The following is a 27,884-nucleotide window of genomic DNA, read 5'->3' as shown; positions in this document are numbered from 1 at the left end:
GTCACATACTTTCTTTATGGATTCTCTGGACCTTTCTGGATTAATTACATGGACACAATGCAAATGTGTGAGTATGAAACAGCTACTAAATTTAAGCTGTCGACGTGATCTATGATAATTGTTATCATCCGTGGAGCCTTGACTTCATGAATACCCAACGCTCAGTTACCAATCATTTTTCATCTTTATCAACTTTTTGTTATACGCTTCTGAGTCTTTCATTTGCTATAGATATAGCTGTATGTATGCTTTTGGACAATGTTACACTCAACTCCCGCTCTTGCTCATATCCATCCATGTTCCCTAACCATACTGTACCTACGGGATATTCTCATTCATTCATTGTGAGCACCTTGCTAGCATATCATCTTAAAACATGAGTAAGATAAAGATAACATCTCTAAATTGTAGAGGCTTGAATAATAGGAAAAAAAGGAGGGAAATGTTTAGATTTTTGAAAAAGAAGCGCTCATCTATATACTGCTTACAAGATGTTCATTTTACTGAAGATATGGAAAAGTTAGTAACGGAAGACTGGGGCTGTAAACACTGCTTCTACAGTTCCTATAGTAGTAATTCAAGAGGTGTTGCTATCCTATTTGCTAAAAATATAGACTTTGCTCTTGATAATGTTGTAAAAGATAATGATGGTAATAGTTTAATCGTCGAAATCACAATCGATAAATATAAGTTAGCTATCATTAACCTTTATGGTCCGAATGTTGACGACCCTATCTTCTACAACGATCTTGAAACAGCGATAAAATCACTAAATAGCGATCATATAATTGTTTGTGGAGATTGGAATGTAGTTCAAGATTATTACTTTGACACCTTCAATTATAAACACAATAATAATCCAAAGGCGAGAGATAGAATAATGAAATTAAAAGATGAAATGGACCTAGTTGACCCTTGGCGAGAGAGATACCCGAATGAAAAAAGATACACCTGGCGCCAACCATCTCCGTTGAAGCAAGCTAGACTTGATTACTTTCTTGTGTCCCATAAAATGATCCAGTCTATTACAGCTACTCAGATCGAGCCAAGCTTTATGTCGGACCATTCTCCAGTATCAATATCATTTACCCTAACTGAAATAGACAGGGGGGCAGGATTCTGGAAATTTAATAACTCGCTTCTCAGGGACAAAGACTATGTAGCTATTGTCAAAAAAACAATATCGGAAACAATTTTACAATACAAGAATTATGACTCTACTGACAGTGAGTTTACCATAGACGACCAGGTGGTTTTCGAAATTCTACTCTTGCAGATAAGGGGCGAGACTATTAAATATTCATCTTATAAAAAGCGCCAACGAGAAAGAGATGAAACTGAACTCATATCTAAGATTAATCAGTTAACTGAGGACATGGATGCGACTAACGACATTGAAGCCAAATCTAAGATACTAAAGGAAATTGATACGATAAATGAAAAAAAACTAGAATATATTAATAGGATCAAAACGCAAGGGCTTATGATAAGGGCAAAAGTAAACGCAGTCGAAAAGGGGGAAAAACCAACCAAATATTTCTTATCGTTAGAGTCTAGAAATTTCATAAATAAATCTTTCTCTTGTCTGCAAAACGAGTATGGAGATGTTTTAACAAATCAACAGGAAATTCAAGAAAAAATTAGAAAATTCTATTCCAAACTCTATCATAAGAAAAATGATGTTAGTAATGTTGATCTTGAAAATTTATTGAAGGATTGTAATGTGCCAAAGCTGGATAGAAATTTATCATCATCACTAGAAGGCAAACTTGACTATGAAGAACTACTTGCAGCACTGAAATGTTTGAAAAATGATAAAAGCCCCGGTTCCGATGGTTTCACTGCTGAATTTCTTAAATTTTTTTGGTCAGATATCAACAAATTTTTAATCCGATCTATAAATCAATCATATGATAAAGGTGAATTGTCCATAACTCTAAAAAGGGGACTTATTACTTGCATTCCAAAAGGTAACAAACCAATTTTGTTTTTAAAAAACTGGAGACCTATCTCACTTTTATCAGTTTTTTACAAAATAGCTTCACTTGCTATCTCCAAAAGAATAAAATCTGTGCTCCATATATTAATTAGCGACGACCAAAAAGGCTTTATGTCTGGTAGGTATATTGGCGAGATAACGAGTTTACTTTATGACCTTATGGAATACACAGAATCAAACCAAATTCTTGGACTACTTCTACTAATCGTCTTTGAAAAGGCATTTGATACAGTTGACTGGTCCTTCGTAGATAAGACACTAGCCTTCTTCAATTTTGGACGATCAATACGTTCGTGGTTCATGACATTATATAACGGGATAGAATCCAGTGTACTTGTAAATGGTTATGGTTCGCCTATGTTTGATATACAAAGGGGATGTCGTCAGGGCGATCCACTCTCTCCATACATATTTATTCTCTGTGCAGAGATTCTTGCCATAATGATAAAAAACAACAAAAATATCAAAGGGGTAAATATAGACAATGTAGAATTTCTAATCAATCAGTTTGCAGACGATACAACATGTATTTTAGACGGTTCCGAACAATGTCTCTTTAATGTATTAAACGTCTTTGCCAGATTTTCAGGTCTAAAAGTTAACATTGAAAAAACGCATCCCACATGGATTGGATAAAAAAAACGCTCAAGAATGAAATTATGCCCCCAACTTAATCTCATTTGGGACCAAAGTGACTTTGACCTTCTAGGAATTACATTTACCCAGGATCTTGATGATATGATAGTAACAAATTATACAGAAAAGATTAGAATATGTGAACAGCTAATGTCTATTTGGTCAGCCCGCAACCTTACTCCCCTTGGCAGAAACACGATTTTAAAATCTTTAATTATTTCTAAGCTACATCACTTATTCAGTTGACTACCAAATCCAAACACTGATGTTGTTAATGCATTTCAAAGAAATTGTTTTAAGTTTATCTGGAAGAATAAGCCTGACAAAATTAAGAGAAACCAAATCATTTGTGAAAAAAAGGATGGAGGGTTCAATGTCCCTAACATTAAAGCAACAATCCAGGCTAAAAAAATATCAATGATAAGACGCTTTCTTACTTCGAAATCCAAGTGGAGTTATCTATTTAATCTTAATCTTCCCAAGTTACCGGTAGGTGCAGGCAATATATTAGAACATAACTGTAACTACTTAAGAAATAAACTACTACCAATTACCCCTAACAATTACTACAAAGATATTTTGACTGCCTGGTGGGACTTAAACGCTCAACTGGAACACAACGCAAATCATTTACTGGCCGATAATATTTGGTTTAACAGTAATATATGTATTGGGCGGAAGCCCGTTTTTTTTATAGCACCTGGAATCAAAAGGGGGTACGTTTCATAAATGACCTCCTTGACAAAGATGGAAAATTTCTGTCGTTTGACAACTTTTCAAAATCTTTCGAGATAAAAACGAACTTCCTACTATATAACGGCCTTATCGTGGCCATAAAACACTATTTTAAGGCAAGTAATGTTGAACTAGAAGAATTGAACAAGTTGCAAAATCCAATTATACCCCCATGTATCGAAAATGTACTTAAATTTGTAAATGGATCGAAATGCTTCTACAACTTACTAATTTCAGAAGTCACTACAAAAAATGTACACTGTACGAAATGGGAAAAGAATATTCTAACGGATGACTCAATTGACAACTGGTCCCAATACAATAGAATGCCTTTTCGATGTACGAGAGACACTAAACTGCAATGGCTCCAATACAAAATACTCCATCATATACTTCCGACTAATGTTTTCTTGTGTAAATTAGGTTATGTTGAAAGTCGAAATTGCAGTTTTTGTTCAGTTGATATCGAGACCCCAATCCATCTTTTTTGGTCCTGTAATATGGTTCAGCAAATCTGGCGTAAACTTGAAGCTTGGCTACTTCAAAAGGCTAACATCCAAATCGAAATTACAAAGAAACATGTGATGATTGGCTTTCCAGAAAAACGCAATGACCCTCTAAACATCATCTTTTTGATAATAAAAGACCTTATATTTAAAAGTAAGTTAAACAAAAGACACCCGTCATTTCAAGTCTTTCAGAACGAAATAAGAAACTACTACAACCTTACTAAATGTGCAGCGATTATTGAGTGTGACATTGCCCTATTCTATAAATTTTGGTCAACATGCCATCATCTATTTAGCTGATTACTTAGCTACGTACTGGAATGTCACATTTTATCAAATAAATGTAAAATGATTGGAAAAAAAATAAAATTATAAAAAAACAAAAAAAACAAAACAAAAAAACTTCTGGTCACACGATAATAACTGAAATCCTTGACCCAACATTTGGTGTAGTTCATAAATTGAAACATTCAATACAGATTTTCTGAAGACAAACAAATTTTACGGCATCAGAACCAATAGCAAAATAGTAAACACTTATTACAAGGAAAGATAGGACGGTTTTATCATGGCTTGGAGCCGTGCTCTATCTTTTACTTTGTCCCAAGAGGGGAAGGAATTATTGGTAAGTCAACTGGATGTATATGAATTGCAATGTATGCAGTATGTTTTTATCGTTTGGTTTAATGTGGAGTGTCTCTTTTTTTAAACATAGCAAGTGTATTTGTGGAAGTTTTGAGTTTCAGCTTGTATATAATAAAAAAACAACAACAGCCATTCCATAATGATAAGAAATCTTTACAATAGCAGAGTCCATTGTACCATTCCGGCTATATCAAAAGCATGCGTGTATTAATCGCTTTCCAATAGTGATGACACCAAGTGTTTCAGAAAAGGTGGGCGTAACTTGCCCCAGACACCCATCACAAACACGTAGAAAGGCACGTCAAGTATTCACCTGATCAATACGGGAACATATGGTACAAGTCAAAATAAGGATCTGCATTTGACATCATTTAAAACGCGCATCAGTTTTAACTGGGTAACACATGTCAAATAATACTTTTATTAAGGGCGAATAAATGAGTGACCCCACGATCATAGATTCCGTGCGTGCCCAAGGGACGCAACTCTGCACGACTAGACGACTGGGCCACCGGTATGCCCTACATAAAGACTAAAATATACAATTCCTAATCACGAAAGAAATTATGAAATATGAAAGAATTAAACATTAGAAAGGAAAATTGGATACGATGTTTGTGAACGAATCTGAAGTCTTGGAGTTATTTGCAACTCATGGCATCAAACATTTCCTGCATACACATCTTGACAACCTTAGGATAACTCGAAGCAGTTTGGAGATCAAGCTGTTCGAATTACAACCGCATAGACATATTCAACGGTATTGCAAACGTAACGTGATACCCGAATGTACCATCTAACGAACTGCTCTAGATTTGGAGACAGCTCGTACGTTGTGGTGCCATTGTTTTTCTTTAAACTTTCCTCTCCACTTCACATATGACGAATGGCATGGCATGGTCGTCCTTAAATAAATACAGCAATACCAAACGTATACACAGATAAGAAACCTAATACTCAATGGGGGTCTTGAGATTCTGTATAAATGGAGAGTCGGTACAGGGTTTGTCAGTTCCTCTCTGAACGAAACTCAAGCAACATGAAGTACGCTGTTGTCTTCGCAGTCCTGTTGGTTGTTGTCCTCCAGGAGGCGTACGGAGCAAGGTAACCTTGTATATTTTGATGTTACTCTGGCTCAGTAATTGCTTGATAAAGGTTATAACATTCAATGTCTTAGGGAAGCTTTCATAAAATTTTATCGTAGACATGTGGAGGACATTTCCAAATTTGACGCATCAGTGACAAAAAAGTTGGGATTCCCTAGTTTTTACAGGAAAAGAAATGATTTGTCTTTGTTCGTGTTTGTTACGACTACCCTCAGTGGACTCTAGACGCTAGTGGAAGCTAGACAAGACAAATGAAACTGATGTCCAATGCAATTCCCCATTTTGTTCCCGTGTTTTTATCAGGTGAAGAATTGAATTGACTTTGCATGTGTTTGTGACGGGTGCCACCGATGGGGCAGGATACTGTCTCCTTTTCCGAACACCTGGTGCCATCACTATTTGTTAGTGATTCATAAACACATACTTATGACAAAGTCAGAACCGTAGAACCGTGTCCATTCAACGACATTTCAAAAGAGAAGGTGAACCTGGTGGATGTTTGTTGGGCTTTTAGAACAGATATTTTATGATGGAGCAATATTTTTGACACTTTTATTGACATGTAAAAAACTTGAATTTGGATGTTCAATTTTGTCGTGATACATTACCATGAACTGGAGTGTTGTATATCTGGATCAATTACACAGTCCCCTTCATGGTGACATACAATTTGCCGACCTGTGTGATAGCGGTACTTCCAGCTATAATACGTACAGTAAACTACGGTTATAACGAACTCAACGGGACCACTAATTTTAGTTCGTTATAAACGTAGTTTTTATAAGCATATATACAGCATAACTACCGCAAATAGTCGGGGAAAAAAAGTAAGTTCGTTATATCCGTCAGTTCGTTATAAGCGTGTTCGTTATAAACGTAGTTTACTGTATATTAAGATGAACTTTGACTTGACTTCAACTGTATTTTCAGTTTATGAAAATATCAACACGTCGATAACATCAATTTGTTGTAGGCTTAAAACATCTATAACAGATGTTATATTGGGATAGGACGCCTGGGTGGCTGAGTGGGTTAGATCGCTGAGTTTGTGAATTGGCGATTAGGTGCCTCAGTCTGGCAGTGTGGGTTCGAATCCCGAACGGGAGTCAACCCCCAAAATTACGAGAATCTGTACATTACTAAGAAAGTGGTATTCCAAATATAACAATTGTTACATTTGACCACTCTGTAAATGGCATTGTGTATTTAAAACATCTATTCTATCTATGATTGTTTCAAACGTTGATTTGAACAAATTATCAATCCTTGCAATAAGGTAAATATCCAGGTCCAATCGCACATTCATCAGCAGTAAAACTCATGGAATGATACACAACATTTGAAACTATGATTACTTGATTATACAGCGTACCTCTATAATAATATTCCTTGCATATAAGGGATCTGACAAAATATAAAATGAATTTCAAACAAGTTTTTGGCTTACGTTTCATTGTATTGTTTCAGATGCCCAAAGAGCAATGAACTTGTAGTGTGTCTGACAATTTTTTGATGACATTTCAGACAACTTTTGAAAATGAAATTTCTTACCCCACCATTGTTTACCTTGAGCTTACATTACCTGTGATTGCACATTTTCATTCAAACTGTGGTTGATCAATCATTTTTGACCCCTCTTCTTGCTATTTTTTTACCGATCATGGAACTCGACCTATACTTTCGTTTGCTGCCCAGTTTATTATATAATTAAGGTATATCTTATTGTTCTTTCAGTTGCCCAAAGAGCTGTACGAAACACAAGCGCTCCAACTGTAGGTATTACTACTACTATAGATGGGGATCTGGCTACACCAGATATTACTACTGCAGCAGCTACAGGTGAGCCTTATACATTTGGTACACAGCACGTAACACTTACGAAACATTGAAGGAAATCAAACAGACACCGTTTTGTGCCGTTGGTTTCCAAACCCAATACACTTTTCTTGCTGAAACTATCGGGGGGTGGATCCCCTCCACCCAGTAGGAAGCATGGGTGGGTAATTGATTAAAGACACCGCACCTAGAAGACCTTACCCTTGTTCCTCCTGATTACCATCTTTGTTCAGACAGATCGTCCTCATGGATTCATTAAAGAGATCAAGCTGAAACGTCAACTGAACTAATGTTTAAGGTTCTTTCTAGTAATTCATATCATGTTGGGCATGTTTTGAAAGCGGCTAAACCTCTGTAATGTTTATGTGATCGATATTTGTATTTATCTAGTTTAACACATCATTGTATTTCATCATTAAAATTCTTTTTCAGGTCATACACTGGAACTTGCTACGAGCCCTGCAGTAAGTACACGTTAAAGTGAGTGAGTGAGTTGGATTTAACGCCGCTTTTAACATTGTTCCAGTTATATCACGGCATGTCAGCTTAATGCGGGGGGAAAGCCCGAAGTGATGCAGGTCTCAGACGTGTACCACTTCGGTGAAACCCACGAGCACACATAACAGTGCACACTTGAAGCATGTGTTTCCTACATAACAGTGCACACTTGAAGCATGTGTTTCCTACATAACAATGCACACTTGAAGCATGTGTTTCCTACATAACAGTGCACACATGAATCATGTGTTTCCTACATAACAGTGCACACTTGAAGCATGTGTTTCCTACATAACAGTGCACACTTGAAGCATGCATTTCCCTCATTAACAGTACACAATAGAAGCATGTATTTCCCACAACAGTATACAATAGAAGCATATATTTCCCTCAATAACAGTACACAATAGAAGCATGTATTTCCCACAATAACAGTACACAATTATCTGTCTGATGTAATGGAATGTGTTACGTAGACTTTCATAGGAAGTCATAATGTTGACCCCATGTGAATCTAAACTATCTGTTTTGGAACTATAATTTATATTTTTTGAAAAAAAAAGGAAATCAGTTTGCACTTGCACATATTGTGTTTAAATCATTGTATACTCCCCGGGGAGCTGAGAATGTAAATCGAGTGCTCACTGATCCATGGGGTAATAAATTAAATAGTGTAGCGCTATGAACATCCACTTGGAATGGAATCTGGCGCATATAAATGCACATTATTATTATTATTATTATTATTAATGAGTGTCATTGCAGCTCACGGAGGCTGGAGCAACTGGTCTGACTATGAGTTGTATGAGGAGTGCCCAGTGATGTGCGGTGGCAGCAAGGGCCTGGCCTTTAAGACACGATCATGCACCAGCCCAGCTCCCACGAACGGTGGCAATGACTGTGATGGTGACGACACCCAAGAGGCCACCATCGCCTGCAACACCGAGGCCTGTGGAGGTATGTCAATTCATGGTGTTACGTGTGTTTTCAAATTTGAATAAACCGAAGGACGTTGACCACATCAATATGGTTACTTGCACCTTTTGTGGTATTATACTCCGCTACCAGAAAGCCAAACGCTATATCTTGTGTTCCTGATACGCTTTCCTTCAAGGTTTATCACGTTTTTCAATACTCTAAGCATGGTTATTACAATCTGGGACCTACCAGAATATCCCATGGTCGGTACCTGATCATGGATTGTTTGATGGAGACAATACATTTTCGCTCAACACTTCCAGACAAACTTTTTATTGCTGGAAAGAAAAGCCAAACAATATTCTTTTCTTCACGATAAAATTGTTTTGTGTGGATAACCAACATATCCAATCCTGGTACAATTTTTTGTTCAAGTTTTTTTCTGAAACAAAGTATTTTTTCAAACGAATCCTCTTCAATGTCCATTTAACTATATTTTGTAAGAGGACAGATATAGAGGTCCGGGGATATTTATGTCAAAGAGAAAATATATTGATTTGTTCCCCCAACAGACCGATGCCCAGCTGACACTGTCAAATACCACGCCCACCCAACTGTCGCTCACAACTACTACCAATGCGACTTTGGCCACCAGAAGGCTTTCCTGAAGAACTGCACTGACGGAACCGTCTTCAACGTGGAGCACCACACCTGCGTCCACGCCAATGCAGAGCACGGCGATTGCTTCCACGGCCAGATGGCGGCCCACCCGACGGAGTGCGGCAAGTTCTTGTCCTGCGTTCACGGCCAGATGAATGAGATGCCCTGTCCCGGTGGCCTCCACTACAACAGGGTGACCAAGACCTGCGACTGGCCAACAAATGCCAACTGCGAGACGCAGTAAATCTCTGTATGTCATTGTTAACAGACATAGTACTTCAGATTGTGTAGTTGCAATGTAATAAAGGCATGGCAAAGTAAAATGAATTCATTTGTTTGTTTAAGTTGAAATTGCTTATTACACATAATCCAGCTGTACATTGGAATGTTCAGCTTGGAGATGCAAACTTCAAAGAAAATATGCGAACAAGGGTGAAATCATTATTGACTGCAGTAAAACATGGATAATACGATCTCCAAGGGACTTTTGACATTAGATCCTTATATTCGGAGATCGTTGCATCTCTAAACCCATTCCGTGCACATGATCTTAAGAGAAATGCTGAAATGTGTGCCTGAGTGGGTGAGTGAGTGAGTATGTTTTTACGCCGCTTCTAGCAATATTCCACGGCGAGGGACACCAGAAATGGGCTTCAGGCATTGTACTCGAGTCCGGAATCGCACCCGGGTCTTCGGCGTGACGAGCGAACGCTTCAACCACAAGGCTACCGAAATATGTGCTTGAACCATTGCTGCTAAATATAGTGAATTTAACTAAGTGAGGAATCATGACAATTTTAGGGGATTCATTTTGTAGTGAAGACACAATTTCAACAAAATAACACCCAAAATATTTTGTATGATCCTACTTTTTATGTCAAGTAGTCTTCCCGTTATGCAAGCTCCGACGTTCGTACAGTTTGACCCTCACTCTATGAAGGTTCATGCTCCATGAACTCACACAAAGTGAAAGTAAATTCTAAAATAAATGCTTAAAAATTAGATAAAAGCGCTTCTCAGTGTTTATGAATCACTATCAAATAGTAATGACACCCGGTGTTCGCGAATATATCAGTTATGTAAACTAGTGCACATGTTTGTGAGGGATGCCAGCGGTGGGGCAGAATATGCTCACTTTTTCGCAAATACTTGGTATCATCACACTAAGATTGGGATTCAAAAACACATGTTCAATATATAGCCGGAAGCGCACATTGAAGTCTGCTTTTACACACATACAAAGGTCAAGTGCTGAACTGAAACACGGAAAATAAGGAATTGCATCTGACATTAGTTTTGTGACGGATGTGTCAATTTGGAAATGTCCTCCGCAATCCAAAATACCCATCTGGTCGTTTTTAAATGTTCGACCTTGTATGGCAACAGTACAACGTGTAGATGACTTTGGAACTATCATGAAAAAAATAGACACTAAATTTATTTTACTATGAAAGTCGGATCAGTCAGCTCAGACTCATGTCAAAATATGTTCCAGGATAATTCTGATCTGAATTAACGGATCCTTTGTTTTCACTGCAGTGAAAGATTCGACATTGTCAGTGTCTGTATGTGCAGAAGCCGCGATATCAAGGAATTTGGGGTTTCTTTGTTTGTGTGTGCATGTGTGTTTGTGTCTGATGCATGTATTTCAAAACGTGAAAACTGAAAGCAGTTTCCATCACAGCTTAAAAAGTAACACAATACTCTGGTAAACTTCAAACCATTGGTGACAAAGGTACATTACGTGAAGCTCACTAACTGACGTCAGTTAAGCAGCGCTCGTAGAGGAGAGTAGGTGGATGGGTGACCGCGCACTACAAGCTTGTCCCCTCACTCAAACACAGTTAGTACAAAATGCGTCGCCAGAGCACGATGACATTGTTTAGACTGCCTCTGTTCACCATTCAGTGATTTGGTATCCACTACCCATCAAGTGAGTGAGTGAGTCTGGTTTTACGCCGCTTTTAGCAATATTCCAGCAATATCACAGCGGGGGACACCAGAAATGGACTTCACACATTGTACCCATGTCGGGAATCGAACCCGGGTCTTCGGCGTGACGAGCGAACGCTTTAACCACTAGGCTACCCGACCGCCCCTCTACCCATCAAGAGCCGAACAGGGAGTTTGAATTGAACACGCCAAAGGGAGATGAAAAAGGAAAATGAAATTAACTCTTTTCTGTTGCCCGGGTTACAAGGATATCCTTCGTTGTTTGCACGAGTCTGTGTGGAGCGTAAATCTATTCTGTTGCCCGGGTTACAAGGATATCCTTCGTTGTTTGCATGATTCTGTGTGGAGCGTAAATCTATTCTGTTGCCCGGGTTACAAGGATATCATTCGTTGTTTGCATGATTCTGTGTGGAGCGTATACTAAATGTATACATGATTATTATGCATGATCTTATATTCAATCGCACATGAGTTTAACATTTCAAGTTAATTCGATGACTTAATATCGATGATCTGGTTATTCTGATTACGTCTAATTACATTGATTACTCTGAATAAAAAAGGTTGGAAGAAAAAAACAAGTTCCGATCGCACAGCACGTTATTTCTCAAATGCATAAAGACGCATTATCGACTGCGGCTGGGATATTTTTTCAATATATCCACCCTAGGTCATCGTGAATCTTGCATTATAATTGATTAGGAAGCGACCATTACTTAATGTTCAAATAACAGTTATGGTGTATTGGAGTATATAGAAACAATTATTTTTTATCAGATCGTTAACTGAAACCGCTTGGATATTTTTCACGTTTTTTTAATTTGTTTTTTATTCTAACCCCTATGGAAGCTACCAATACTTAATAATATATAACGAAACACATACTGATTTTTTCATATGATGTTATTTACCGTTAGCATCACGGTTACTTTTGTAACACAGTTTCAGTATTATCGATATTTACTTTCACTTTCCATCGAATTCAATACTTTTCCAATTTGAAAACAACCATAACGTCAGATCTACAGGGGATTCAGACACTGGGACATGCCGGAGTCAGATGAGACACTTTTGAGATTATAACAGAAATGTCTAAAGCTCATTTAAGTTAGGGACGAAGAGAAAGGAGACATTTATCACCCTGACTAACTCGGATACTGAATGGACAAAGAATTGCTTCAATTGTTTAGTGATATTGTGGGAAATACATGCTTCAAGTATGTACTGTTATTGCAGGAAACACATGCTTGAAGTGTGTACTGTTATTGCAGGAAACACATGCTTCAAGTGTGTATTGTTATTGTTGGAAATACATGCTTCAGGTGTGTATTGTTATTGTTGGAAATACACGCTTCAGGTGTGTACTGATATTGTGGGAAATACATGCTTCAAGTGTTTACTGATATTGTTGGAAATACATGCTTCAAGTGTGTACTGTTATTGTTGGAAATAATGTTTCAAGTGTGTACTGATATTATGGGAAATACATTCTTAAATTGTGAAGTGTTATTGTAGGAAATACAAGGTTTAATTGTGTAGTGTGATTTTTGGAAATACATGCTTCAGGTGTGTACTTTTATTGTGGAGAATACATTCATTAATTGTGTAGTTATAATGTGGGAAATACACGCTTCAAATGTGAACTGTTATTGTTGGAAAGACATGCTTCAAGTGTGTACTGTGTGTGTGAAATACATGCTTTAATTGTGAAGTGTTATTGTAGGAAATACAAGGTTTAATTGTGTAGTGTTATTGTTGGAAATACATCCTTCAATTGTGTAGTGATATTGTTGGAAATACACGCTTCAAATGTGTACTGTTATTGTTGGAAAGACATGCTTCAGGTGTGTACTGTGTGTGTGAAATACATGCTTCAATTGTGTAGTGATATTGTGGGAAAGACATGCTTCAGGTGTGTACTGTTATTATGGAGAATACATGCTTTGGATGTGTACTGTGTGTGTGAAATACATGCTTCAATTGTGTAGTGATATTGTTGGAAATACATGCTTCAGGTGTGCACTGTTATTGTGTGAAATATATGATTCAATTGTATACCGTTATTGAAGGAAACACGTGATTTAATTCGTAACCGCGTGTCATCGAATCTTACCTTCGATACTTTATTTCTTCTCTTGGGGATCTGACAGTGTTTCTCATAAGTCAATCAATGACGAGGCTTCAATATTGTTGGTGCGAGCGAGCAATGCTTACTGAGCAGCACCACGTCTCTAAGACGAACATATATTGGGACGGACATAAACAACAGTTCGAAGGGAAAATAAAAGAACGATAGAATCTGGTGCATATTTTTATACACCCTTGAATAGTTGCGGTCTGTGGATTTTTCGTATGTTAAGATCAACATTTCTGAATCGAAGCGGTAAACATAAAATGTCTGTGTTAAGGGTCAATGCAAGAGAAACATCTCTCTTGGATATACGCCAAAACATATTCCATTTGGCGTAAAGGGCAAAATAGATGTGAAAATAATATAAATCGGACCACTGAAAATCATTGATGACACCAGGAATTCGCGAAAAAGGGTAAGCATGTCTTACCCTACGGGTAACACCACCATTCACACAATTTGCATAAAACAGTATTCATTGCCTGACGCCACATAGCAAATCCCTGCCGTGCAATGGCGGCCCGTGGACAAACCAGATATTGAAGTCATCGATGAAGCAGAAACTCCAGTTACAAGATAGTGCATTTACAGATATTGATGAAACGAAAAAAACCCGATAGGTTGATTTTGAATTACGTCTTCTGTGTACATATGTATTACGTCTGCTTTTAAGTGAAAATAAAAACCCGCTTAAAAAAAATATATTAATTTTGCAACACAGGGTGGGGGTGGTAGTGTGGTGGACGTTTTAATATTCCGAATAGATAAATGCTACTGAGCAATGATGAACCTCGAGGACTTCAGACCACCAACAGAAAATAAAATGGCACGATAGTACATTTACAGATTTAGTTGAAACTAATAAACAAGAAACAGAATCGTTCTAGAAATCTGAAATCAGCTTGTCTCAAGAAACAACACATTCTGCATTTAGATCAGTTACAATTTATCTAAGGGTTCCAGCGACTATACCGCCCATAGGGGTTTTGGTACTTTTTACACAGAGAGGTATCGCATTGAGTAAAAGATGTGATTATAATGAGATTGGCGTGTCAGCAATTAGTCGAATCTGGACCAAATAAACTGGTGACTGAATGAAAGCCCAAGCCATGGTAAAGGATGACTCACGATCAGGCATGTGACGGTGCATGATTACCTGCTCCACTTTAAGCGACAAGCATTGGCTGGATACGAATTCACACGGAACCAGCACAGATAATGTAGGTCGTTGACGATTACCACTTTGCTGAAACCTGGAGTGTTGGTTTATTGTTGAAGGGTTTGGTGCGATATACGACATCTTAAACAACAGGGCTGATCCTTCAACCAACTGACATGTTGAACCGGCGGATGAATATATGTTTGTTCAAGAATATGCGTTTTCTGTTTTAATTTGGTAACAAATGTGTATAACAAAGTTATCGATGCTTGTACGTCCATCTCGTGCTTATTCTTATGAAAGATATACAGCGGAACCCCACTTATCCGTTCCCCAGGTATTCTGAAACCTGACGATATTTGCGTGAAACAAAATATATACTGCATAAGATGCTTCATTTATCCGGAAAACCGGTATGGCTGAAAGTTGAATTGATATTTATTTTGCAAATAATTCATGGAGCCTGACGACGTGTAAAATCAATAATCATAAATCATATATAAATCATAATGAAATATAGAATATACGCCAAAACATATTTTGGACCTCTCCAATTTCACCTGCTCAATATCCCATCAACGTGTGGTCAGTGCAATACATGTACTGATTGGTTCCAGGAGTGGTATTTCGTCGGGCGTATTGGTGATGTTAAAAGTAACAGTAAAAATAAAAGTGATGTTTGTAGTTTCACGCCGCACTCAGCAATATTTGTGATTGACACCATGAGCATCGATCTACGCAATGGGGATACGATGACATGCATCAACCAAGTCAGCAAGTCTGACCACCCGACAAGCATGGTTTACTGAAGATAATTTATAACCTGGATCTTCACGGGTCCAGTCAATATTGACTATGACCGCTGTGTTTATTCCTGCTCAGTGACAATGGTCATGAGTGGCGCTTGTTCTCGTCTCTTCTTAACACAAATACAAACCGATTAGCAGGGAAGTTCATGTTGAATGTATCATAGACATCGCTGGACAATAGAATTTCACACTGCAATGTATCGTCATGCTGCAATTTCAAGTAGGTAAGGCTTTAATGATGACGTCTCAATCCCAGGCTTTCCAGGGCAGTAAACAGTAGATGTTTTGTTTTGTACTCATATCCACGTGTCTACTCGGGTACACATGATCGTTAAGCTGACATGATGTTCAATAACATGAATAACACCATATTAGAACATAATCTGTATTATATCATGATAAGGTGGATTTACATATCGAGATTGAAATATAATATTCATGCTTGCCCTGATCATATTGCCAGCACACTATAAACTCCAGAAGAAGTACACAAGAGTGAGTGAGTACGGTTTTACGCCGCTTTTAGCAATATTCCAGCAATATCACGGCGGGGGACACCAGAAATGGGCTTCACACATTGTACCCATGTCGGGAATCAAACCCGGGTCTTCGGCGTGACGAGCGAACGCTTCAACCACTAGGCTACCCGACCGCCCAAGTACACAAGAACCCATGTAGTGGACAATGTATTTTCAAATATTATTTACAATACGAAACATGCAAACGAATAACAAAAAAGACAAACATATCTAATAATCATAAATACATATTCGCTTTGTGTACACCAGTTTTAAGAAACAGGACAGTTAAATGGACACCAAGTTTCAGATTGAATGTTTTTTCTTCGTAAGCATGATATTTTACATTGGAAAACTCATTAATATATTCTGAATAATACATATATTTATTGATGTGGAAAGCTGGTTCCACAAAAAAAGTACATTTGGGCAATTCTACTCTTTTTATGTTTGCTTGTTACTATAGTAATATATATTTTGTATAATGCCTGCATATGATAATATGGAAAATACACAAGGTGTCCAACCCAAATTCCTACCAGTATCGTTTATAATATCCCAATATGCATTTGCATGGAAATAAAAAATAAATCAGCAGAGGTTAACCAAGTATTTCGTTGACCCTGCAAAACTACATATGTAAGTGGGAAAGTAATCGCATTAGGCAAGACTGTTAGTACAACGAATTATGCCACAGATATGGATGACAGCTCGGACTCTTTAGCAAACTTATGGGACATCTCAATTCTTATCATCCTAATACCATATTTACATAGATGGCTCGTTCTGAACACTGTTCGCCATGTGGGTCAAAACACACACGTTCTTCCTTTGCTTATGTCAATGCCATGGCTTGGACACTGAAAAACAAATAAGATAATTCGTAACGTAAACACCCTTGGGAAACCAAATTACCAATACGGGATCTTCAATATAAGTATAAATTGAGGCTGTGGGGTTTGACTTCTCAGTTTGTTTTGCAGAACCCTAAAGAACATGAAGTACGCTGTTGTCCTCGCAGTCCTGTTGGCTGTGGTCCTCCAGGAGGCGAACGGAGCCACGTAAGTTGGTGATGTTGTTTAATGTTTACTTCGTCTGAACCAGCTAAATAACAGTCGGTCAACACAATCTGAAATGTGCGATGCCTTCAAACATTACAGTAAACTACGGTTATAACTAACTCAACGGGACCACTAATTTAGGTTCGTTATAACCGTAGTTCGTTATAAGCATATATACAGCATAACTACAGCAAATAGTCGGGACAAAAAAGTAAGTTCGTTTTATCCGCCAGTTCGTTATAAGCGTGTTAGTTATAAACGTAGTTTACTGTATTAGAACAAACCTTTTGCTGATCATAGTTTAACGTTACATATAACCAACAAAACCCTTTCCATATTCATAAAAATTCGAGTCGATTGTATGATTCTTACTATACCATGAGCATGTGTTTATAATCACTATCTAATAGTGACTATACCAAAGGTTTTATAAACAAATGATTAATTATAAGCACAGTGGATCAACACGCTTCCGATGAACGCTACAGGAAACTACGTTTATAACGAACACGCTTATAACGAACTGACGGATATAACGAACTTACTTTTTTGTCCCGACTATTTGCTGTAGTTATGCTGTATATATGCTTATAACGAACTACGGTTATAACGAACTTAAATTAGTGGTCCCGTTGAGTTCGTTATAACCGTAGTTTACTGTATATGAGTTGGCCAGTTAAAATTCAGTTCCCTTCCGCTTTATTTCAAACGTCCAGTCGAAAAGATATTGCAATATGCAATGATTCGGGAATAGTTCATGAATGCGTCCCGTTCAAATGTTGGATTGTGTTATTGCGACTGTAATTCCAGTATGAATGGGACCTTGGTGATTTCATCTATTAAATATAACAACTGAATATATGTCATGTGCATTGGGTAACTAATATCATTTTTGTACAAGATGCAGATATCAAATACTATTCAATGTATGGATGTAAGATTCACACAGATAACTGACTGGCAGCGTGAAGACTTAATAAAGAGTTTGGACTGTATGACTGGCTGTTGTGGACGCATCTTTAACTTGATTATGTACGTTCCACTGACAGTCGTGGTCGACTTCATGGCAAACAATATTTCTTTATGTATCGAACAAGGCAAATTGATGTTAAACCAACATAATTGTTTGTTTATTTGTTGTTTACCCAATAGCTGCCATATATTTGTAAATTTCAAAACAGGTTAATAAACTAAGTGGCAAAAGAAAGTATAGGTTGGCAATTTGTAATTTTCCAAAATCAGCGATAACTAGTTGAAAGTGGGTATTGGGAAAATGACTGCCCAGGAACAGGTACCAAAAACACCTCACTCGAACGCGCCACCTTTGACGGTGCTCGTGCGGTGACAAAAAAAATGGTGAAACAGGTTTCCCGCCTATGGCATAAACTGCACGTGCATGTTAGCTGTATAAATGTGTACGTCTGCAGGGTATAACTACACGTGATGAAAGCACACAAAACAAATGCCAGGACTGTCACTGGAGCAGAGAGAGAGCCATCGGTATGGCCGAAATGGGGGCAACACAGGTCCAAATTGCCAAATTGGACGTCGACGGCAGCAACAGCGTTGGGTCATCCCATTAGCCAGTAAATCCGAGCGTATCGTCCTTTCCGAGGAATGGTACTGACTGCTCAACATCGACGCCTGAGACTGCGATGGGCGTGGCAGGTTCGACGCTGGCAAGTGAGAAATTGGCGTCGAGTGCTGTTTACTGATGAAAGTCGCTTTAACTATTTTCGAAATGACGGCAGAGAACGAGTTTTTTTGACGCAGAGGGGAACGTTTGGCTCCGGCGTGTATTCGAGAGGTCCATCCATTCGGCGGGGGAGGTGTCATGGTGTGGGGCGGTATTTGTGGAGATCAGAAGACTGATTTGGTGATTATACAGGGAAACCTGAACGCTGTGCAGTACAGAGACCAAGTGTGCAGCCAGTGGTGCTTCCGTTCTTGCAAAACCAACAGCAGGGGACATTGTTTCAACACGACAATGCCAGGCCCCATACTGCAAGACTGACTCGGAACTCGCTAAACCAGCAGAACGTTGACGTTTTGCCCTGGCCTGCCCACTCACCCGATATGAATCCTATTGAACATCTGTGGGACCATCTTGACAGACAGATTAGAGCACGCCACCAGGCTCCCGTCAACAGACAAGAATTGCAGCAGGCCCTGAGAAACGAGTGGCAACTGATTCCAGTCCACGTCATCAGAAGACTGACGTCATCGATGAGGTGGCGTATCACAGCATGCATTGAGGAAGCTGGAGGTCATACACGCTATTGAAGGCAACTGTGTCGACAATGAACTTGTAGTGTGTCTGACAATTTATTGGTGACATTTCAGACAACTTTTGAAAATGAAATTTCTTACCCCACCATGGTTTACCTTGAGCTTACATTACCTGTGATTGCACAATTTCATTCCTGAAGAGGGGAAGGAATTATTCTTAAGTTAACTGGACATATATATTGCAATGTATGCAGTGTGTTTTTATCGTTTGGTTTAATGTGGAGTTTAACATAGCAAGTGTATTTGTGTACCTTTTGAGTTTCAGCTTGTATATAATGTAAACAACAGCCATTCCATAATGATAAGAAATCTTTAAAATAGCAGAGTCCATTGTACCATTCCGGCTATATCAAAAGCATGCGTGTATTAATCGCTTTCCAATAGTGATGACACCAGGTGTTCCAGAAAAGATGGGCATAACTTGCCCCAAAGACACCCATCACAAACACGTAGAAAGGCACGTCAAGTATTCACCTGATCAATACGGGAACATATGGTACAAGTCAAAATAAGGATCTGCATTTGACATCATTTAAAACGCGCATCAGTTTTAACTGGGTAACACATGTCAAATAATACTTTTATTAAGGGCGAATAAATGAGTGACCCCACGATCATAGATTCCGTGCGTGCCCAAGGGACGCAACTCTGCACGACTAGACGACTGGGCCACCGGTATGCCCTACATAAAGACTAAAATATACAATTCCTAATCACGAAAGAAATTATGAAATATGAAAGAATTAAACATTAGAAAGGAAAATTGGATACGATGTTTGTGAACGAATCTGAAGTCTTGGAGTTATTTGCAGCTCATGGCATCAAACATTTCCTGCATTCACATCTTGACAACCTTAGGATAACTCGAAGCAGTTTGGAGATCAAGCTGTTCGAATTACAACCGCATAGACATATTCAACGGTATTGCAAACGTAACGTGATACCCGAATGTACCATCTAACGAACTGCTCTAGATTTGGAGACAGCTCGTACGTTGTGGTGCCATTGTTTTTCTTTAAACTTTCCTCTCCACTTCACATATGACGAATGGCATGGCATGGTCGTCCCTAAATAAATACAGCAATACCTAACGTATACACAGATAAGAAACCTAATACTCAATGGGGGTCTTCAGATTCTGTATAAATGGAGAGTCGGTTGAGGGTTTGTCAGTTCCTCTCTGAACGAAACTCAAGCAACATGAAGTACGCTGTTGTCTTCGCAGTCCTGTTGGTTGTTGTCCTCCAGGAGGCGTACGGAGCAAGGTAACCTTGTATAGTTTGATGTTACTCTGGCTCAGTAATTGCTTGATAAAGGTTATAACATTCAATGTCTTAGGGAAGCTTTCATAAAATTTTATCGTAGACATGTGGAGGACATTTCCAAATTTGACGCATCAGTGACACAAAAGTTGGAATTCCCTAGTTTTTACAGGAAAAGAAATGATTTGTCTTTGTTCGTGTTTGTTACGACTACCCTCAGTGGTCTCTAGACGCTAGGGGAAGCTAGACAGGACAAATGAAACTGATGTCCGATGCAATTCCCCATTTTGTTCCCGTGTTTTTTATCAGGTGATGAATTGAATTGACTTTGCATGTGTTTGTGACGGGTTCCACCGATGTGGCAGGATACTGTCTCCTTTTCCGAACACCTGGTGTCATCACTATTTGTTAGTGATTCATAAACACATACTTATGACAAAGTCAGAACCGTAGAACCGTGTCCTTTTAAAGAGATTTCAAAAGAGAAGGTGAACCTGGTGGATGTTTGTCTGGCTTTTAGAACAGATATTTTATGATGAAGCAGTTTTGTCACTTTTATTAACATGTAAAATACTTGAATTTTGATGTTCAATTTCGTTGTGATACATTACCATGAACTCCGCTGGGATGTTGTATATCTGGATCAATTACACAGTCGCCTTCATGGTGACATACAATTTGCCGACCTGTGTGACAGCGGTAGTTGAAGCTATATTACGTATATTAAGATGAACATTGACCTGACTTCAACTGTATTTTCAGTTTGTGATAATATCAACACGTCGATAACATCAATTTGTTGTAGGCTTAAAACATCTATAACAGATGTTATATTGGGAAAGGACGCCTGGTAGGCTGAGTGGGTTAGATCGCTGAGTTAGGCGATTAGGTGCCTCATGCTGGCAGTGTGGGTTCAAATCCCGGACGGGAGTCAACCCCAAAAGTACGAGAATCTGTACATTACTAAGAAAGTGTTATTCCAAATATAACAATTGTTACATTTGACCACTTTCTAAATGGCATTGTGTATTTAAAACATCTATTTTATCTATGATAGTTTCAAACGTTGATTTGAACAAATTATCAATCCTTGCAATAAGGTAAATATCCAGGTCCAATCGCACATTCATCAGCAGTAAAACTCATGGAATGATACACAACATTTGAAACTATGATTACTTGATTATACAGCGTACCTCTATAATAATATTCCTTGCATATAAGGGATCTGACAAAATATAAAATGAATTTCAAACAAGTTTTTGGCTTACGTTTCATTGTATTGTTTCAGATGCCCAAAGAGCAATGAACTTGTAGTGTGTCTGACAATTTTTTGGTGACATTTCAGACAACTTTTGAAAATGAAATTTCTTACCCCACCATTGTTTACCTTGAGCTTACATTACCTGTGATTGCACATTTTCATTCAAACTGTGGTTGATCAATCATTTTTGACCCCTCTTCTTGCTATTTTTTTTACCGATCATGGAACTCGACCTGTACTTTCGTTTGCTGCCCAGTTTATTATATAATTAAGGTATATCTTATTGTTCTTTCAGTTGCCCAAAGAGCTGTACGAAACACAAGCGCTCCAACTGTAGGTATTACTACTACTATAGATGGGGCTCTGGCTACAGCAGATATTACTACTGCAGCAGCTACAGGTGAGCCTTATACATTTGGTACACAGCACGTAACACTTACGAAACATTGAAGGAAATCAAAAAGACACTGTTTTGTGCCGTTGGTTTCCAAACCCTATACACTTTTCTTGCTGAAACTATCGGGGGTGGATCCCCTCCAATCAGCAGGAAGCATGGGTGGGTAATTGATTAAAGACACTGCACATAGAAGACCTTACCCTTCTTCCTCCTGATTACGATATTTGTTCAGACAGATCGTCCTCATGGATTCATTAAAGATATCAAGCTGAAACGTCAACTGAACTAATGTTTAAGGTTCTTTCTAGTAATTCATATAATGTTGGGCATGTTTTCAAAGCGACTAAACCTCTGTATTGGTTATGTGATCTATATTTGTATTTATCTAGTTTAACACATCATTGTATTTCACCATTAAAATTCTTTTTTCAGGTCATACACTGGAACTTGCTACGAGCCCTGCAGTAAGTACACGTTAAAGTGAGTGAGTGAGTTGGATTTAACGCCGCTTTTAACAGTATTCCATTTATATCACGGCGTGTCAGCTCAATGCGGGAGGAAAACCCGAAGTGATGCAGGTCTCAGACGTTTACCACTTCGGTGAAATCCACGAGCACACATAACAGTGTACACTTGAAGCATGTGTTTCCTACATAACAATGCACACTTGAAGCATGTGTTTCCTACATAACAGTGCACCCTTGAAGCATGTGTTTCCTACATAACAGTGCACACTTGAAGCATGTGTTTCCTACATAACAGTGCACATTTGAAGCATGTGTTTCCTACATAACAGTGCACACTTGAAGCATGCATTTCCCTCATTAACAGTACACAATAGAAGCATGTATTTCCCACAACAGTACACAATAGAAGCATGTATTTCCCTTAATAACAATACACAATAAAGGCATGTATTTCCTACATAACAGTGCACACTTGAAGCATGCATTTCCCTCATTAACAGTACACAATAGAAGTATGTATTTCCCACAACAGTACACAATAGAAGCATGTATTTCCCTTAATAACAATACACAATAGAAGCATGTATTTCCTACATAACAGTGCACACTTGAAGCATGCACTTCCCTCATTACCAGTACACAATAGAAGCATGTTTTTCCCACAACAGTACACAATAGAAGCAGGTATTTCCCACAATAACAGTTCACAATTATCTGTCTGATGTAATGTAATCTGTTACGTAGACTTTCATAGGAAGTCATAATGTTGAACTGAGACCCCATGTGAATCTAAACTACCTGTTTTGGAACTGTAATTTATATTTTTTGAGAATAAAAAGGAAATCAGTTTGCACTTGCACATATTGTGTTTAAATCATTGTATACTCCCCGGGGAGCTGAGAATGTAAATCGAGTGCTCACTGATCCATGGGGTAATAATAGTGTAGCGCTATGAGCATCCACTTGGAATGGAATCTGGCGCATATAAATGCACATTATTATTATTAGTATTATTATTAATGAGTGTCATTACAGCTCACGGAGGCTGGAGCAACTGGTCTGACTATGAGTTGTATGAGGAGTGCCCAGTGATGTGCGGTGGCAGCAAGGGCCTGGCCTTTAAGACACGATCATGCACCAGCCCAGCTCCCACGAACGGTGGCAATGACTGTGATGGTGACGACACCCAAGAGGCCACCATCGCCTGCAACACCGAGGCCTGTGGAGGTATGTCAATTCATGGTGTTACGTGTGTTTTCCAATTTGAATAAGCCGAAGGACGTTGACCACATCAATATGGTTACTTGCACCTTTTGTGGTATTATACTCCGCTACCAGAAAGCCAAACGCTATATCTTGTGTTCCTGATACGCTTTCTTTCAAGGTTTATTTCGTTTTTCAATACTCTAAGCATGGTTATTACAATATGGGACCTACCAGAATATCCAATGGTCGGTACCTGATCATGGATTGTTTGATGCAGACAATACATTTTCGCTCAACACTTCCAGACAAACTTTTTATTGCTGGAAAGAAAAGCCAAACAATATTCTTTTCTTCACGATAATATCGTTTTGTGTTGATAACCAACATATCCAATCGTGGTACAATTTTTTGTTCAAGTTTTTTTCTGAAACAAAGTAAATTTCAAACGAATCCTCTTCAATGTCCATTTAACTATATTGTGTAAGAGGACAGATTACGTTGTATGTCCGGGGATATTTATGTCAAAGAGAAAATATATTGATTTGTTCCCCCAACAGACCGATGCCCAGCTGACACTGTCAAATACCACGCCCACCAAACTGTCGCACACAACTACTACCAGTGCGACCCTGGCCACCAGAAGGCTTTCCTGAAGAACTGCACTGACGGAACCGTCTTCAACGTGGAGCACCACACCTGCGTCCACGCCAATGCAGAGCACGGCGATTGCTTCCACGGCCAGATGGCGGCCCACCCCACGGAGTGCGGCAAGTTCTTGTCCTGCGTTCACGGCCAGATGAATGAGATGCCCTGTCCCGGTGGCCTCCACTACAACAGGGTGACCAAGACCTGCGACTGGCCAACAAATGCCAACTGCGAGACGCAGTAAATCTCTGTATGTCATTGTTAACAGACATAGTACTTTAGATTGTGTAGTTGCAATGTAATAAAGGCATGGCAAAGTAAAATGCATTCAGTTGTTTGTTTCAATTTGAAATCTCTTATTACACAGAATAAAGATTGCCGTTATTGAGCGATATCGGATCATCGGTGTACCTGGAGCTTAAGTCAAACTTTATTTGTTTTGATTTTGCCAATCCTTGTCAAAGAGGCGATTCATATGCATAGAGAAACAGGTCACCAAAAGGTGGGCAGTTTTGGTGTCCAACTTAATAAATGTGATATTTAATCTTGAGATCAGTTTATCAGTTTACAAAAAACCAAGTACGAAAAAAGAATGTCAATGTGTGATAGTATTCGCCCTTGTTACATGAAAAAGGCAAAGTAGAAGCAAGGTATTCATATATATACAGTAAAGTTCTAATATAGTAATAATTAAATAAGTGCAGTAAGATTGAACACAGTTTTAATTGGCTAGCGCTTTCAACTCGTACCACGTACGAGTCTCATCAGGACATAACTGATGAGGCCTGATGAGACTCGTACGTGGTACGAGTTAAAAGCGTTAGCCAATTGAAACTGTGTTCAATCTTACTCCACGTATTTAATTATTACTAATAGATAAATACACACACACACACACACAAGATAACTTAAATATTACCTGGATGACCCCAGTGCCCCGTTACACAAAGCTATTTTAGCGCTCGGGTGATCGTAACTCGCATACTTTATTAACATAGGCTTGTGACAGTCGTAGCGCTAAGATCGCTTTGTGCAACGAGGCCCAGATGTCTTATCGCACTGAAAGCACTCACCAAGAGGCGGAGGTTACCAAACAGTTGTCCCGAATGTTTTTTGCCACCCCTTTATTTCGAGGAAAGGTCCTTCTACCAAATGATCGTTTTCATCATTTGTTAACGAAATTACACTAGCCCTGAAAGACATTTACCCACAATGTATAATGTTTAAAATATTATGTTTATTATTAAAATAGATGAAATTGAAGATTTAACATACATCTGTATACAACGTCATCGATATTGTAAGAAATATGCTACAAGCATTATCTTATATTTTGGGGCAAAACTATCGTTTAGAATGCTATATATGTGTGTGTTTCAGTAGGTATATTTGGCATACAGGTACAGTGTATATACAGGTAAATGTTTTGATACATTACAGTCATATAGACGCCAGCGAATAATTGACGTAAATGCACTTAGTCAGCAGTTGTTGATTAATCTGAACATGTTCATTTGTCGTGGACATTTCAATCAATGGTCTGGTCGGTTAGTTGCGTCAAGCATTAAAGGCTCTACTTGGTCAATAGAAATGCACATTTATTTCAATTTCGTTCAATTGTGAATATGATAATAAAATATTTCTCTGGTCACATAATGCAAAATTAATAAAAAAGCAACTCTTAATATTTAAAGTTAGACGTGTTTATAAAATTAGCAATACGAATATTACCAATGTATTTGAGACATAATATCTGGTCAAATACAAGATGTACTGATTTTACCAATGCTTCTTTGTCGTGCTATCATTCACTGCGCGTTGGTGATTGAGTAATTGAATAAGGAAGAGAATTTATGGATGTCAACGTCTATATGATGAAGAACACCTTATGAAAACAGCAAGGACCAAATTAACTAATCATGTCTGGTGCATATGAAAAATGGGCCTAGCTTGTTTAACATTGCAACAAACCTGACATTCATATATACTGGTTATAAGTGTTTTGGTGGAACGATGTAAGTGTCGGGGAATGAATTTTAAACATTTCTGCAGATGGTAGCAATATAACACAGGCGTCAATACACATAAATGGATATAAGACAACTAAAAACAATTCCATCTTTAAACTTTTTGACATGGTTCTTTCAAGACATGATAGATGAGATGCTGGATATATTCGCGATACTCAGAAATAAGGCATCTGCTCTCTAGAACTTTTTTTCAGTTTAATCAGTTGAATTGGGTTGTGTCTTTAAGCAGTGAATTGGAAAATTTTCAGGGCACCCATCTTAAGTTATCTTAACTCGTTTATCCCTGTTGGTCAATTGAGGTTTATCCTCATAGTCTCACGGTATTCAATAGGTGTTGATAGTTATAAAAGTTATGTTTCTTTGTCTTTTCGTCTCCATGCCGCCTTTTTGTCTTTTCCTTCACATTGAAATGTAAAATACAGAAACTATCTGTAATTATAAGATGACTTCACGAAAACGTCCGTGAAATTTTTTGAGGGAAAAGAAACATTAATTGAAATCGTTTCTACTAAATATTGATCAAACCTGGAACACAATTCAACAAGTTGTATGGCACGTTTGTTTCTATGGACACACACATATATATATAGGCCCACCTTTTTAGTGTATGTAAATACGGTATTCGTTTATTTGTTCGCTAGAAACAAATGTTATAAACCCAATTACGAGGAAATTAAATATTGTCTTATATATTGTGAAATATTGTTTACGAAAAACAAGTGCCCAAAGGAACTGTCAGCAGGATTGATCAGGCAAGATTCTTTAAATACCAACTCAGGCAACTGATCAGCTGATTATATCTTCTCAAATCCATCAATGGATTGTAATAGTTTTGGACGAATTTTCCTCTTTAAAACTAATTTTACAGTGAATAATTAAAGATGTAAAATGATGATTATTTCATGTCATCTTTTTTTGTTGTTGTTTTGTTCCTGAACATGGTGAGCACATGTGTTTTTATTATATAAAAAAAACTTTTTCAGTGGACAATTCTTCTTTTGAACATAATATTTAACATCAAGACACCAAAAATGTTACTAAATGAGTCATCTAATTTCCCCATACTTGTGAATGACAAGAAACGATGTGAATTTGACAAGCACATTAATTTATTGTGTGTGAAACATAAATACATGGGATATATGTAAACA

General features: G+C 38.1%; 2 protein-coding genes across 3 annotated transcripts; both read left to right on the top strand.

Annotated features, from left to right (window-relative positions):
- The first annotated feature begins 5,475 nt into the window (after positions 1-5,475).
- LOC124112322 (SCO-spondin-like) lies at positions 5,476-9,865 on the top strand. Its single transcript, XM_046472383.2, has 5 exons — positions 5,476-5,628; positions 7,365-7,469; positions 7,899-7,930; positions 8,730-8,921; positions 9,455-9,865. The coding sequence occupies exons 1-5, from the start codon at positions 5,510-5,512 to the stop codon at positions 9,784-9,786; spliced, it is 780 nt and encodes a 259-aa protein (XP_046328339.2). The 5' UTR covers positions 5,476-5,509; the 3' UTR covers positions 9,787-9,865.
- Positions 9,866-17,048: 7,183 nt separating this feature from the next.
- LOC124112331 (SCO-spondin-like) lies at positions 17,049-25,026 on the top strand. Of its 2 annotated transcripts, none has more exons than XM_046472396.2 (5): positions 17,049-17,173; positions 22,284-22,388; positions 22,818-22,849; positions 23,888-24,079; positions 24,616-25,026. In XM_046472396.2, the coding sequence occupies exons 1-5, from the start codon at positions 17,109-17,111 to the stop codon at positions 24,945-24,947; spliced, it is 726 nt and encodes a 241-aa protein (XP_046328352.2). In that variant the 5' UTR covers positions 17,049-17,108; the 3' UTR covers positions 24,948-25,026. The 2 variants fall into 2 exon arrangements, with proteins under 2 accessions (XP_046328352.2, XP_048245133.1); XM_048389176.1 differs by lacking the exon at positions 17,049-17,173 and adding an exon at positions 20,579-20,727.
- The last annotated feature ends 2,858 nt before the right edge of the window (positions 25,027-27,884 follow it).

Source organism: Haliotis rufescens, unplaced genomic scaffold (assembly GCF_023055435.1).
Source record: "Haliotis rufescens isolate VD_foot unplaced genomic scaffold, xgHalRufe1.0.p SCAF_8, whole genome shotgun sequence".
NCBI lineage: Eukaryota > Metazoa > Mollusca > Gastropoda > Lepetellida > Haliotidae > Haliotis > Haliotis rufescens.
Note: the sequence above shows the minus strand (reverse complement) of the source record. Positions and strands in the feature narration are given on the sequence as shown.